The sequence below is a fragment of the Juglans microcarpa x Juglans regia genome, chromosome 8S (assembly GCF_004785595.1).
Source record: "Juglans microcarpa x Juglans regia isolate MS1-56 chromosome 8S, Jm3101_v1.0, whole genome shotgun sequence".
Lineage (NCBI taxonomy): Eukaryota > Viridiplantae > Streptophyta > Magnoliopsida > Fagales > Juglandaceae > Juglans > Juglans microcarpa x Juglans regia.
Genome location: NC_054609.1, coordinates 8,894,183 through 8,908,173, shown reverse-complemented (window position 1 = coordinate 8,908,173; position 13,991 = coordinate 8,894,183). Strand labels below are relative to the sequence as shown.

The 13,991-nt window shown below is 37.7% G+C and overlaps 1 protein-coding gene across 1 annotated transcript; it reads left to right on the top strand.

Moving 5' to 3' along the window:
- The first annotated feature begins 237 nt into the window (after nucleotides 1-237).
- Nucleotides 238-3,860, top strand: LOC121244658 (glycerophosphodiester phosphodiesterase GDPDL3-like). The gene is made up of 9 exons (XM_041142822.1): nucleotides 238-418; nucleotides 773-1,069; nucleotides 1,213-1,328; nucleotides 1,526-2,025; nucleotides 2,099-2,139; nucleotides 2,244-2,489; nucleotides 2,778-2,920; nucleotides 3,037-3,511; nucleotides 3,601-3,860. The coding sequence occupies exons 1-9, from the start codon at nucleotides 280-282 to the stop codon at nucleotides 3,690-3,692; spliced, it is 2,049 nt and encodes a 682-aa protein (XP_040998756.1). The 5' UTR covers nucleotides 238-279; the 3' UTR covers nucleotides 3,693-3,860.
- Nucleotides 3,861-13,991: the final 10,131 nt, after the last annotated feature.

Here is a 13,991-nt window from a genome sequence, read left to right as displayed (position 1 = left end):
CAGCTAAATTTAGAATATTTAGAGCTAGATCATTTGCATGCATGCCATCTTGGAAAAGTCTTGACGACGTCAAACATGCATGCAGGAATTGCGCGGTAAGCGATCCCCTCATGATCTCTCGTTCGCACGCACATCGAGCGCACTACCTCTCCTCTCTCTCTCTCTCTCTCTCTCTCTCTCTCTATATATATATATATATGTGTGTGTCTCATCTCACAAATTATATCTCCCGAGACAAAACCTTATCGTCGGAAGTTACGACGTACGTTCTCAGCTTTAATGGTTTGCCAGCAAGCTTTTCCGGCAACGTGGAACCCACGCGGTCGGGCGTTCTTTCTTCTTCTGCTTCAGTACTGCTCCGCGGTATTAACTCTGGTATCTGCTCAGGAACCTAGCGCTCGCTGGCCTACGCTTTCCGGTTTGTGTTTTGCCTCCAAGCCTCTAGCTAGCTAGTACCTGTACTGCCGAGAAATATATAACGTTGAAACAAAACGAAAAAGTTTTCTTCTTTCGATCTTGAAAAATGAAAAACGCAATGAGAATATTGTTCTTACGTACGCCGGATTTACGTACGTACCTTCGATATCATTGTGAAACATTACACGTAGTACGACGTCACAAATATATATTCCTACACAACAATGTTGTAATTCATTCATGTTGTTTCTACTGGAGTTTTACATATATCGCATGCAAATTATAAACTGATATATATATATATATATATATATATATATATATATATATGACCGGAATTAATATTTTGTACTAGGTAAACCGCCTCTAGTGATTGCACGAGGAGGGTTTTCAGGGCTGTTTCCAGATTCTAGTTCAGTTGCCTATGATCTGGCGCGGGCAGTTAGTCTACCTAATGTCCACTTATGGTGTGACGTGCAATTAACAAAGGATGGAGCTGGGATTTGTGCGCCGAGTGTCAAGTTGGAGAATGCTACTGACATTGCTACTATTTACAAAAGCAGAAGTACGGTTTACCAAGTTAATAAGGTCCCTACCCGAGGATGGTTTTCTCTGGATTTCACCTTCGAAGAGCTAGCAAATAATGTCTCCCGTATGTCTTACTTTTCGCTCGCAAACCTTATCTTCTTTACGTACTCGATCTGTTTATGGTTGCTATCAGTCAAGGTTTCTGCTTATTTGATATGAGATTTTCCATCGCCAGCTGATGCGAATTTCTCTGTTTCTAATTATCAGTAAATCAAGGAGTCTATTCTCGAACTAACCGGTTTGATAGCCATGGCTTCGCAATTATCACCGTTGATCATTTGGCTAAAACAATAAAACCACCAGGCTTATGGTTGAACGTTCAGGTAATTAAACGAAAGATTATTATGAACTTTAATTGCTCTGTGTCTGTGTGCCTTAACATGGAATTGGTCTCCTCGATCGTTTGTTGTTTTAATTTTCCTCTGATAATGTTGGATCTGGCTTCGCTTCTCGATCAGATGCCATGCATTCTGATCATCAACTAACCCTTTTGCTCCAACACCGAACACTTGATTTGCAGTACGATGCATTCTTCACGCAACACAATTTGAGTATGACAAGATTTGTGCTTTCTGTTTCGAGAAGAGTGAAAGTTGATTACATTTCATCACCAGAGGTGGCTTTCCTAACACGTATTGCGTCTGGATTTCAACCTACAACGACGAAACTGGTCTTCCGGTTTCTAGGACGAGATGAGATTGAGCCTTCAACGAGCCAGACATATGGCTCTCTGTTGAAGAATCTTACTTTTGCCAAGACATTTGCCTCCGGAATCCTTGTTCCCAAGGACTACATATGGCCTGTAGATGCAACTCTTTATCTACAACCTCGTACCTCTGTTGTCGCGGATGCTCATAAAGCAGGGCTTGAAGTTTTCGCCTCGGATTTTGTAAATGACGTTCCCCTTAGCTACAATTACAGTCATGATCCCATATCTGAGTACTTGTCTTTCGTTAACAATGCTGACTTCTCTGTTGATGGAGTGCTGAGCGATTTCCCAATTACTCCATCGGAAGCTATAGGAAAGTTTTTTTTCTTCTACAAGATAGATATTTACTCTTTACAATCCTGAATTTTTCTCTTCACCTACTGCAGGTTGCTTTGCTCATCTCGGCAGACAAGCTTCATCACAAGGTATATATATATATATATATACCACAGTCGCAAATGCTTAATATACAACACTATTCTCGATATATAATTATTGACACTCCTTCACCTTGCTGATCATTATGCAGCGAAACCATTGATTATCTCTAAATATGGAGCAAGTGGAGATTACCCAGGTTGCACAGACTTGGCATATGAGAAAGCTATTGCAGATGGCGCAGAAGTAATTGACTGCCCAGTTCAACTGGCCAAGGATGGGACACCATTTTGCCTGAGCTCAGAAAATTTGACAGAAAGCGCAATAGTTGATCCAAAGGCTGTGGCTGGAATATTTTCCTTTAACCTGGCATGGAATCAGATTCAAACCTTGAAACGTAAGTCGAATTGGGTTCTTCTTTACATACTCTCTGCAGTGATACCCTTTAAACCACAACCCCTCCAGCTTCCCAACCCGACAGCAAACATTTACTGAAAGCTTTCATGCTTTGGAAAAATTCATCCCCTTTAATTTGTTTAAAAGCGTCTGTCGAGACTGAGAGATCATAACTAGCGTGATTGAACTTTAGTACTTCGGTTTTAATTAATTCTCTTCATTAAATGAGGATTTCCGTTATTATCTACTTATATATGTGCTTGTATATATTTTGCATAAATTCCGGCAGCGGCAATAGCAAACCCCTCCGCCAAGTATAAAATGTTCCGGAACCCGAAGTCCCAAAATGCTGGAAAGTTTGTAACATTGTCCGATTTCTTGGCCTTGTCAAAGAACGCGAAATCTCTTACTGGTGTCCTGATCAACATAGAGGTGAGTATTTGCATGCTCTGCTGCTTAATTACTGTCTTTTTGATGCTGAAACACATGATTTGAATATATTTCTTGATCATCCCCGTTTGATTCTGTTGATCATATGTTCCTTTCAGAATGCACAGGGAGTGAGTGTAGCCGATGCAGTCAACGAAGCCTTGATCAAAGCTGGTTTTGATACACAGACATCCTTAAAAGTTATGATCCAGTCCAGTAATAGCTCAGTTCTAATGAAGTTCAAGGGCAAAAGCAATAAATACGAGCTTGTATACAAGGCTGATGGGAATATTGTTGATGGCCCCGACGCTGACTCAACCATTAAGAACATAAAGACATTTGCCGATTCTGTGGTTGTCAGCAAGGACTTCATCTTCCCTGAACTTGAAGCATTTATCACTAATACTACCGACATTGTGCCCAAGCTTCAAGCAGAGAAGCTCTCTGTTTATGTAGAGACATTCAGCAATGAGTTTGTGACTCAATCATGGGACTTCCTCTCAGATGCAACTGTGGAGATCAACACATTTGTCCAGGTGGCAAAAGTTGATGGTATCATCACCGATTTCCCTAATACAGCTGCCAGATACAAGAGTAAGTGGATTTTTACTCATATTCAACCTATATTCATTCATGTGATGATATATATCTATTTGATCCATTGGTGGTTCAATGAAATGCAGGAAATCTGTGCTTAGGTGTGGGGAAAAAGACACCTTCATACATGGAGCCTGTTAAGCCTGGAAGTTTGTATGAATTCGGTGGTCATCCCTGAATTAAGGTGATGAAGTGTGTTATAATAAAGGGTACGTAGCATGCAATTGGTGATCGGTGACCAGGTAATCTTCTCGATCATGCAACGACACCGGCCAGCTAGCTAGCTAATTAGTACTATATATATATATAATATATGTACATATATAAGAGTGTGCTGTTTGCCCCAATTATCACTTCTATAATACCAATTGAATGGTATTATCAATTATGAACTAGAGTTTTATTTTTATTTTTATTTTCTTTATTTATTTATTTTTTAATTTTTTACTTGTACACTCACTATAGTAATTGATGAGGCAATTATGAGAATTAATAAAGTGACAATATCCACAAAATTTGTGGGATTAATTATGAAATTTTTATGTGAAAAACGAGTGCAACGGAAAATTAATTGACAAATCAGATAAATATATATGGAAAATCACATATACAAAACAAAAACACAAAATTTTGATCACGAAGGGAAATCTTTTGAAGAACTTTTAAAAGAAAAATTAATCAGGGTGCTGAACCATTTCCTTTAAATTCACCATAGAATTTATTAATTACCGATCAGATTTAGACACTGACAAAACGTTGGTTGATTCTTAATTTGACTTGGAATCCTACGAGTGATCCAATTGATTTCTGCAACAACAACAGCTCCAAAAATCCTTCCAACATAAGGATCATGCATACTCAACTCAAAATCAAGATGAAGATAAACTCAAAGAAAAATGGAATGAAATAAGGATAAGAAGTACAAAATCGAAGATAGTGCATATAAGCTAAAACAAGAAAGCAATTTAAACTAAACTAATCTCTTGTATACTTGGATATAGTTAACAATAGAATCATTGTAATAAACGCTGATGTATAATCAATATAAATATACATGGAGCTCCTCAAAATAATACTACTTGAGGAAATCTATTCCAAAACATACAGTTTGCCAAGTCTCTTTCTTGTATCAAGAGCCCCAATAGACCATCGTCTCCTATCCTATGGCCTCCGACAACTCTTCCCCCATTGATTTCCTTGTCTGCACTACCAAATCATAACCACAACTCCTTTCCCTCATCTCATCATTATCAAATTAACACGATATAACTATCTCCTTATGCAAGCGCAACTTGTTCCTTCTCTCTTTATCTTCCACGCACCTACACCATTGAAATGCCTAGTCCTACCTATGTTCATTGTAATAAGATATGCATCCCAACATTACTGTCATGACTCTCTCCCTATGTAATCTCTGCGTATTGGGTATCTATACCTTCTCTGTATAGCATATTAGGTGTAACGCTCCAAACTCGGGTGGCTTGGAGAATTACTACCTGTCACTTATAAATATGTTTCCCAACACAACTAAAATAAATCTCCAAAACTTTATTAGCAAAACTCAATCTCATGTCTTCTAAATAACGAATAAAGACCTTGAAAACTCCACATAGTCATTACCGCAACAAAAATAAACTAAGGAGTCCACAATCTCCCGGTACTCATAACAAACCAAACTGATAACTTAACGAGTCTTACTAACCCAAGATAAAATTAAATCTAAGAGACATTAAATCTGAAGGACATCAAAATTTCTTCTCTTAACATCCCCTCCTTTGCTTTATCATGCTCACCAAACTAAACCCGATCCTCAGTTGGACTATCGACATCATCTGAAAATATTATGAAGAAAGGGGGGTGAGTTATCAACAGCTCAGTAAGCAGGAGACATATGCTAGCGTGCAAACATGAGCATTTACAAAGTACAATATGCATAATAAAATATTTTTACAGAGTTATCTTGCAGAACAAAAACATATTTTCCAAATATAATAGAGCGATGGTTTTAAGATAAGTAAAACCCGTAATACTTTGGCATAACATAAACTGAGTATCATCATCACATCAAAACAGAGCATCACACAGAGCAGAGACCATGTTTCACCCCCGTGGTAGGGTTGTGCTAACCCCGGTGGCCAAACCAGGCAGAGACAGAGGTGAATCTTTCTTTTATTCTTCTCAGAGTCCCGAGTGTGCACACAGGAAAGACCACAATAAAACCACTTTGTTTTCAAAGTGGGTGCACTCAGAGACAGAGAAGTTGATACCAACCCAAACAGAGCAGAGCAGAGCAGAGACAGAGTCAGATACAAAATCAGTACACCATGCCAAAGGTTTCCAGATACCATATCAAAATAAAACAAAGTACCAAAGCATAATCAGATCGTTCTCACATACCGAAAATAAAAGTCAGAGCATCTTTCTAAATCAATGCACAATTTTTCAGATTCTGAATATTGCTCTTTTTCAGATTTCAGAGACAACATGACAAAATTTAGCTCATGTCTACACAATGCATGTTAGAAAATATTTTTTTTTTTTTTATACAGAATTCATGAGTAGTGCAAATAAGCGACCGAGGTTGGTTTTTCCCAAGTTCTCATTTCATCACAAAAATATGCAAAGTTTTCAGAAAGTCAACCTCAGTCTCAATAATTCGTGTAAGGTCTAGCATAGGAACCCCGCTTACCTGAACTTTTTTAGATCTTCTGAATATTTCCACAATCGTGCCGAATAAATACCAATTGTCACCTATACGAAATACTAAAGGTTACTGAACTTCAAAAATGACAAATAAAACTCCCGATCTACTAATTAAAATCATATTACGGAAAATAGCTTTGATAAATATCCAGTTATCAGAAAATTAATAAATACCCTTATCAATAAAATTAATCTTGACTTATCATAATATAATTTTATCAAAATATGGCAAAACAACTTAGATTCATTTCGAAAATTAACTTAATCATATTTAAAACTGATATATCTATAAACTATTATTAAAAAGATAATTTAATACTACCAACATATAATGTAGTAGGAAATTCATAAATTTCTTAAGCAATAGTAATTCATAAAATATTTTGAGTCATATCTAATTTAAAAGCATCAAGGACTTGTATCATATAATCGGTTTAGTGTTTAAAAACAGGTTAAATACTTCTAATTTACAGCTTAATAATATACTTATATCAAACTCAAATAATGTAACAAGTGGAAAACTCATTTAATAGAATTAAAAAATCTTTTTATTTACTATTGAAAGTAATATGATTATACTTAAAGCAATTTCTTCAACATGCTAATTTCCAAATGCTATACGACAAGGGTCTAAAATTAACATATTATAATTTAAATCCTCATTCATTTTCTTTATACGATCTTATATTAAAACACAGCCTTCACAAAATAAGCATAAAATATAGACAATGACCCCAATAAAACCCACCTAATACTAGGGATATTATAGGAAACATCATAGAATGCATGGGCAGATTTCTGGGAAATAAAACATAACACTACCGTGCAATGGAACCAAGCTCACCGTGAGGGAAACTCGCGACAACGGATTGGAGCGGCACTGGGTGGATGTCAAAAGTGGCACAACTGGGTGTAGCGACAGGGCACAAAGAGAGAGAGAGAGAGAGAGAGAGAGAGAGAGAGAGAGAACATAGAGAGAGAAAGAGAGAGATCACGACATAACAAGGAAAGAACACTCACCGAGGGAGAGCAGGGAATACGAGAAGGAGTAGGGGCTGGGCTGGCAAGATACAATCACTGCAGTCTCTTTCGTGCAGGCGGTGGAGTTCAAAAAGAGGGAGAGAGCATGAAGACCATGCCGACAAGGAGTAGTTGAGAGGGGTGAAGGTGCGGTGATGGTGGCTCACGACGACTCCAGGTTGGGTATGGTGCTTCGGGGTGGTGCAGGGTGCGTGTGACAGTGGTGCTACTCGGTGATGTATGGTGGTACGTGAGGAGATGTGCAGCATGCTTGGAGTGGCGTTGCTCTGTTCTATGGGCTTAAAACAGAGCAGTTTCGGTTTCTGCTTCCCACAAAGGTTGGTGATGGTTGGTTGGGCGCGACGGAGCTTCGTTGCTGTGGGATTCTTGATGCAAGGTTGAGGCGGCAGAAAGGCTAATGAAGACTTGAGTGCACGTTGAGGAGGCTTGTCTATTGCTTCCTAGACGTGAAGGGCAGCGGTTCAAAATTGTTGCTTGTTGCCAACTGTTGAAGTGCGCGCAACGATTGGTTCCTACATGAGGACATGAAGGTGCTCGGCCGTGGAGGCTGTCCCGTCGTGGTTGGATGGTGGAGTTTCCAGTTGCCTAGCAACTTGGGGCGGAGAAGATAGATAAATTTGAGAGGTTGGAAGGAAACGAAAAAAAAGTGGAGATAATGGAGATTGGGTGGAGAAATCTTCGAAAGTTTAGAAACTGAAATTGAAAAACGGTTGAGAAGATAAAATGCAATCGACAAGTTGAAGCTCATAGCAAACGACGTCGTGGGGGTAGGGGAGGTTACTCAACTGTGTGAAAACAAGAGAGAAGAAAAAAAAAACAAGAGAAACCAAAGAACGGCCTTGGGTTTAATGGGCCCGGGTGCTACATTAGGATTCCTATGTATAGCAAATGTGTAGTTGTAGGTTAGCTCATGTGAATGGTAGTTTTAGACCTTTGTATAATTTATTTAAATAAATACAATGCCACGTAAAGGGTAGACTAGTTTCGTTACATGGTATCAGAGGCCCCTAAGGTATCAACAATCGATTTTTTGTCTACATTTTCAGTCCCTCTTGTAGTTGAGTTTGCATCTCTTGATTTCTGTACTACTACCATCCACATGCCTAATATCTCCATTAAACTAGTCTCTAGTAATTACTTGTTGTGGAAAGTACAAGTATTGGTCCATGTTTTGCGTGGTCATGACCTTATTCGCTATGTGAAGAATGAAGTCCTATGTCCATCAGCAATGATCATCAGTGAGGATGGTCCATTGCATTCCAACCCAATGATGGCTTCTAGGTTGCATATTGATCAATTGACCTCAATTGGCTTAATAACTCATTGTCTGATGCCCCTCTATCTTTGGTCATCAATATCAAATCTTCTCATGATGCCTGGACCGTATTGGGAAGTTTGTATGGTAGCCATATATGAGATCGTAGAATTATGAAGAACAAAGAGAAACGAAATTTAGCAATATGGTGACATTTCCGTGAGAGTATTTATCCCACAAGTTGGTGATGGACAAAGAGAACTGAGTGAGTGCAATTGCATACCAATGACCCATATTTATAGGCCATCATGCACCAGTTGGTAAATGACACAACCATTGGTAAGAAGTGATGCAACCTTTTGAATAAATCAAAAGGTTGTGTCTTTTGACACTTCCTTAATCATTACCTCCTATGGGAACCATAACCATGAAGATGGTGTCATTCCAAGGGGTACACCGTTTAATGATCACACCCTTTAGAACTATAGAGAATATTGTGTCCAATAGATGAAGGGTGAGCTTCAGTCACTCACAAAGGGCGCATCCTCACTAGACGCTTATTTGCACAAAGCCAAATCCTTGGCAAACCAATTCATCATATGTATTCTTAGAGGCATGGGCTCTGAACTTCACCTAGCCATTTTGGCTGTCTTAATGCTCGTGGCACTTTTCCTTTGCTTGAAGGTGTCATTAGCAAAATTTTTGACTTTAAAATGTGATTTCTTGCTGCACGGGAAGCAAACTTCGTCACTGCTCTCTACACCAACAAATAGATTTCAATAGCGTCCTTATGATGTCCTTCTTTTTTTTTGTGTGAATGATCCATCCTTGGGAACTACCTGCATCAACACCAAGAGTAAAAATGGCCTCTATGTCTCTGCATAACCTGTCATCTATGTCTTTACATCCTACTGCCTACTTGGGCCAAAGAGCCTCCATTACACAGTGGCATGCTTGTCTAGGACATCTAGCCATCCATGTCATCCACAATATAATCTCCAAATTGATAGATTAAGATACTAGATTTTATGTGTAAATTGAGGAAAAAACTATTGCTCAAAGTATAAGGAATGAAAAAGCTAAGTGGATGAGTATACAAATTAGCAACAACTTACTCATTTTGGTAAGAGGATGATGTTTAGTTCGAAGAGATACTGCCTTGCCAACATCCATCTAAGTTGGAAAGGTGAAACAAGAAAAAAAATCAGTGTCTGAGTTTCCATTCAAATTCTCCACACTATTTCGTATACATGACTTGCAGCAAGTAAGCCAAGATCAATTTCGACATGTTTAGGAGATCAAGTAGACGAAGGGCATTGCAAGTTGAAAGAAATGGGGGTAGTGTAGAGTGTTTATTGTTTGTTTTAATAGTTTGGAGTGCAATTTGAGAATTATAGCAGTTGAGGAGTGAAAAATGAAAATCCCCCTTAAAAAATAATATTATTTTCACATGACATATAAAGATTTAAACATGAAGCACAATTTCATGGTTGGCATTCAAATAAGTGTGATGGATGTTGTAGGTGATGTACTATAATGAAGCCCAATTTGATGGTTGAAGTACTTTGTTGAAACAGTTTTTCAATGAAATCTAGCTATCGATCATAATAATTTCTACAAGAGAGATAAAACTATAACTAAGAAAGAGCGTGTCGAAGGTGTTTGACGGGGATGGCTCTGATGTTTAAGTTAGAGAATAATCCATGGCTGTAAAATTAGAATGCAACAAAATCTTGAACAATTGATCAAATGTCCCTTTTATATATATGGATAAGACTTTCCATATATAGAGTTCTTTATCCAAATGTTCCTTTAAGTTAGTTGCACTAAAGCATGTATAACTGTTGTTTAGGCACCCATGCACCATGCCACTTTCTTTTATTAGCTTCAACTTGCATCTCCCTTTCTAGAACATGTGAAGTTGGTTGCTCAAATTTCAATCAATATGGAAATGAGGGAAATATATCAATGGTGCACCTTTGTCGTATCATGCCTCGATCATAGGGTGCTCGATCGGTCGGATCTAGTAAAAAAATTTAATTACTAACAAATATAAATATTTGGGCAATGACATGTCATAAACTCTATTAACTTCAAACCTTATGCAAGCTGATGTGACACATTTTAAATAGTTTCATATATCAACAACTTGAATGAATCGATAGCAACATAACATGGGTAAGATCAACCAGTGTGATTAAAAGTAATAAAACTTAGGATGAATAGAAGTTAATTGATGCATCCAATTTGTGGATACAACTAATTTATTGGTTTGATTCCCTATTTTTCTTGGCATTGGAGTGTTTGTAATGTGACCTCATCTTTACTAAAAATAAATGTGATAATAATCCAACAAAAAATGATAAATTGCTATTAGGATAATTCATTATGGTTTTAGTTAATGGAGTTTTGACAGTGCTGAAATGACTATTTTAATTAATTGATATTTCTTATTACTTTTGATTTATTGTCTACTTAATTTTCGGATACATTTGGATCCTAAACCTATCTTAACTCATCTTATCTAATTATTACAAATTTTTTAAATTCTAACACAAAATATAATAAACAATTCAACTTTTTCAAATATCAAAATAATAATAATATTAAAAATAATATTTTAACAATATTTTATTCAATTTTTAACTTTCATTTCAACTAAACTCAACTCAATTTAGTTTAACATCCAAACGCAACCTTACTCTTTTATATTATTATTTTATATTTATCTTGTTGAAAAATAGAAAAGCCAAATAAGAGCAAAGAGGGTAGGAGAAAGAAAGAGAAAAAGAATAAAGTAACCAAAAAAGGGGAAAAGATTAGAGGTGGATGGAATATTATTTTGAAGCATTGAAGAATTAAATTGGGTTGATATGAGGAAAAACTTGGATAATATATTATTATTATCGTAGTTTTTGTATGAGGAAAAAATTGGGTTGATATGAGGCAACTTTCTATCTAAGGCTACGAGCCAATTGGTTGTTTTTGTCTTACCATTTAAGCAAAAATTGTTCTTCTATCTAATTAGAGATTTCTAATTTGTTCTATATGGTTCTTTACAACCAACAACTTTCTCTATTTTTTATTACAATAATATATTTAGAAGATTACACATAATCTAAATATATCAATCAGGAATGCCAACTAATTAGATTTAAAAAAAAAATTGTAAGCAAATAATTCAATTACAATACTCCCAACATACAATAGGTGAGCTGGCTTGGTAAGCTCTATGATTGCCCCAAAAATTTCGAACATAAGTGCTAAACAATCAAAGTAGTGTAAAAAGAAAAGATAGGGATGAGAACTTGGGACCAATGGAGTAGACCAAATCTCATATTGTTTTGACTAATAGACTGCAATATGGTCCAAAAGAAGATCAGCCAAAAAGGTGGTTTTTGTTGGAAGTGCTTAAAGAGATCTACCAAGGTTTCCACTATAGTTGTGAAAGGCTACCATAGATGGAGTTGCACTAGTTCTGCATCAATTGTTGTGGTTGAAGAAAGACACTGTCTACAGACTTGGATAGATGAGCACGTTAATTTGGAATTTTAAGAAAAGCAGTAAGATAGGTGGGAGCGAAGGATCGACATATGGAAACCACTCACAAGTTGTGGAGGGCCAACTTGGCTCATTAATTTTCACAAATGAGATGAGATGAGTTGATATTAAAGTTAAAATGTTGAATAAAGTATTGTCAAAATATATTTTTTAATATTATTTTTATTTTGAGATTTGAAAAAGTTGAATTGTTTATTTTATTTTGTATTGAAAGTTGGAAAAGTTGTAATGATCAGATGAGATGAGATGAGATGAGATATGATATTTTCTAAAGCCAGACAGGGTTTAATTTTTGGACAAATCAATGTCTTTATACTAGTCACTTCCTTTTTCTTATTGTTAAGGCAACTAAGGCCTCAAGCTATAAGGAGATACAACCAGCACTAGATCTAGAAAAATTTGGCAATACTTAGTCAATGTTTCCCTATATAGCCACATAGTATATTGTCTAGCATTATCACAGGGATCTATAATTTATATTATAATATATTGTTTCCTAAAACCTGTTATTATAAAATAATGCAAAATCATTCTCGACACTTTAAGTTGAGAGTTCTTCTCCAATCTTTTCTCAAGATCTTAACAAACCGTTGCACTTATAACCATCACCATTATATAATAATCAAAGGAGGTATTAATGGCGTGTTTCACTCTTGTAAAACTTTCTCGGCTTGCTCTAATGTTCCTGCAAGACACGTAAGGGTGAGGGCTCGGGTGGTGTGAAACCTCTCCATTGCCTAAATCAGCTTCTCCCAAAAGGATAGTGGAATTGTCCAGTAAGAAGAAAAGATTCTCAATTCTAACCTGGGAGTGGGCTTTTATTCCCTAGTTGGTGTGGCCCCATACTCTGTCCATGGGAGGTCCACGTGTATTGGGTGCTAGGCCTGTAGTTGGGTGACCACTTGCTACTTTGGATGTCATGATGCCGTATTAAATTTAGTACACTCCCCTACGCATCTTGTCCTCGTGGCGAGTGGGAAGCTGTACCCACTACCCGAGTCCCTGAAAAAGGTGAGTGTCTTGCCGAGATTTGTTGCTTGCTGCCGCCTCTGGTCATTTAAGGCAGTGCACTCCTCTATCATCCGGATGGGTTGGGTTGTGTTAGTGATGTGACAAACCCCTTTCCCTTCTGACGCGCACCCCACGGGCTGGGCTTGGTTCTCTTTTTGCTTGGCACAGATAGGCGGGCCAACCATGGGTTAAGTGGGCTTTAGAGGAGTCGCGCCGGCCCAGTATAGGGGGGAATATCCCCCTCAGGTATCCCGAAAATTCCCATCGCACACGTGCAATGAGAATTAAGAATTTCTCATGATACTTTACGGATGCTAACCGTGTGATACAGATGCTACATTTGTCACGTGCGATGATTGCTCTTCCCGCGCGTGGGTACCAAGTAACGGACCAGATTCATTGCTTGTTTTGGATCCGTCTGCATCTGTCACAAGCGTGGGTTCCTCTTCCCTGTGTCTAGGATTTCGTGTGACATCATTATGTGCAACAAGGATCTCGGGGTACTTTTCATTTCCAAGATTTGGGCAATCCAACCAGCGTGACCTCCTTATTTAAGCCCTAATTCCCCATTCTTCCCTACTTTTCTTTTGCTTCCTTCTCAAGTCCTTCTGCTTATTGGTCAATATTTTAGTTACTCTGCCATTTCCATCTTCCATCGCTCAACTATTCTAGTTCCTTCCTCCGTGTACCTCCAACTTGTCGATGGCTTCTAAGAATGCTACAGTCCCAGACATAGGGGTCACGTTTTATCCGCTCTAAGGGACCTTCTGGAGAAGTTGAGGGTTCTGTTCTTCTCAAGGTTCATGGGGGTTTGCAGTACATTGAGGGGTACCATTGGTCCTCGACTACCTTTTCTGCGTACCTCCGTTCGGTGAAGGGACCTTACAACATTCTTGATTCCGTGGT

Coding starts and splice junctions, on each gene's coding strand:
- LOC121244658 (XM_041142822.1), top strand. CDS start 280: ATGGTTTGCCAGCAAGCTTTTCCGGCAACGTGGAACCCACGCGGTCGG. Junction 419..772: donor TCGCTGGCCTACGCTTTCCG/GTTTGTGTTTTG, acceptor ATTTTGTACTAG/GTAAACCGCCTCTAGTGATT. Junction 3,512..3,600: donor TACAGCTGCCAGATACAAGA/GTAAGTGGATTT, acceptor AATGAAATGCAG/GAAATCTGTGCTTAGGTGTG.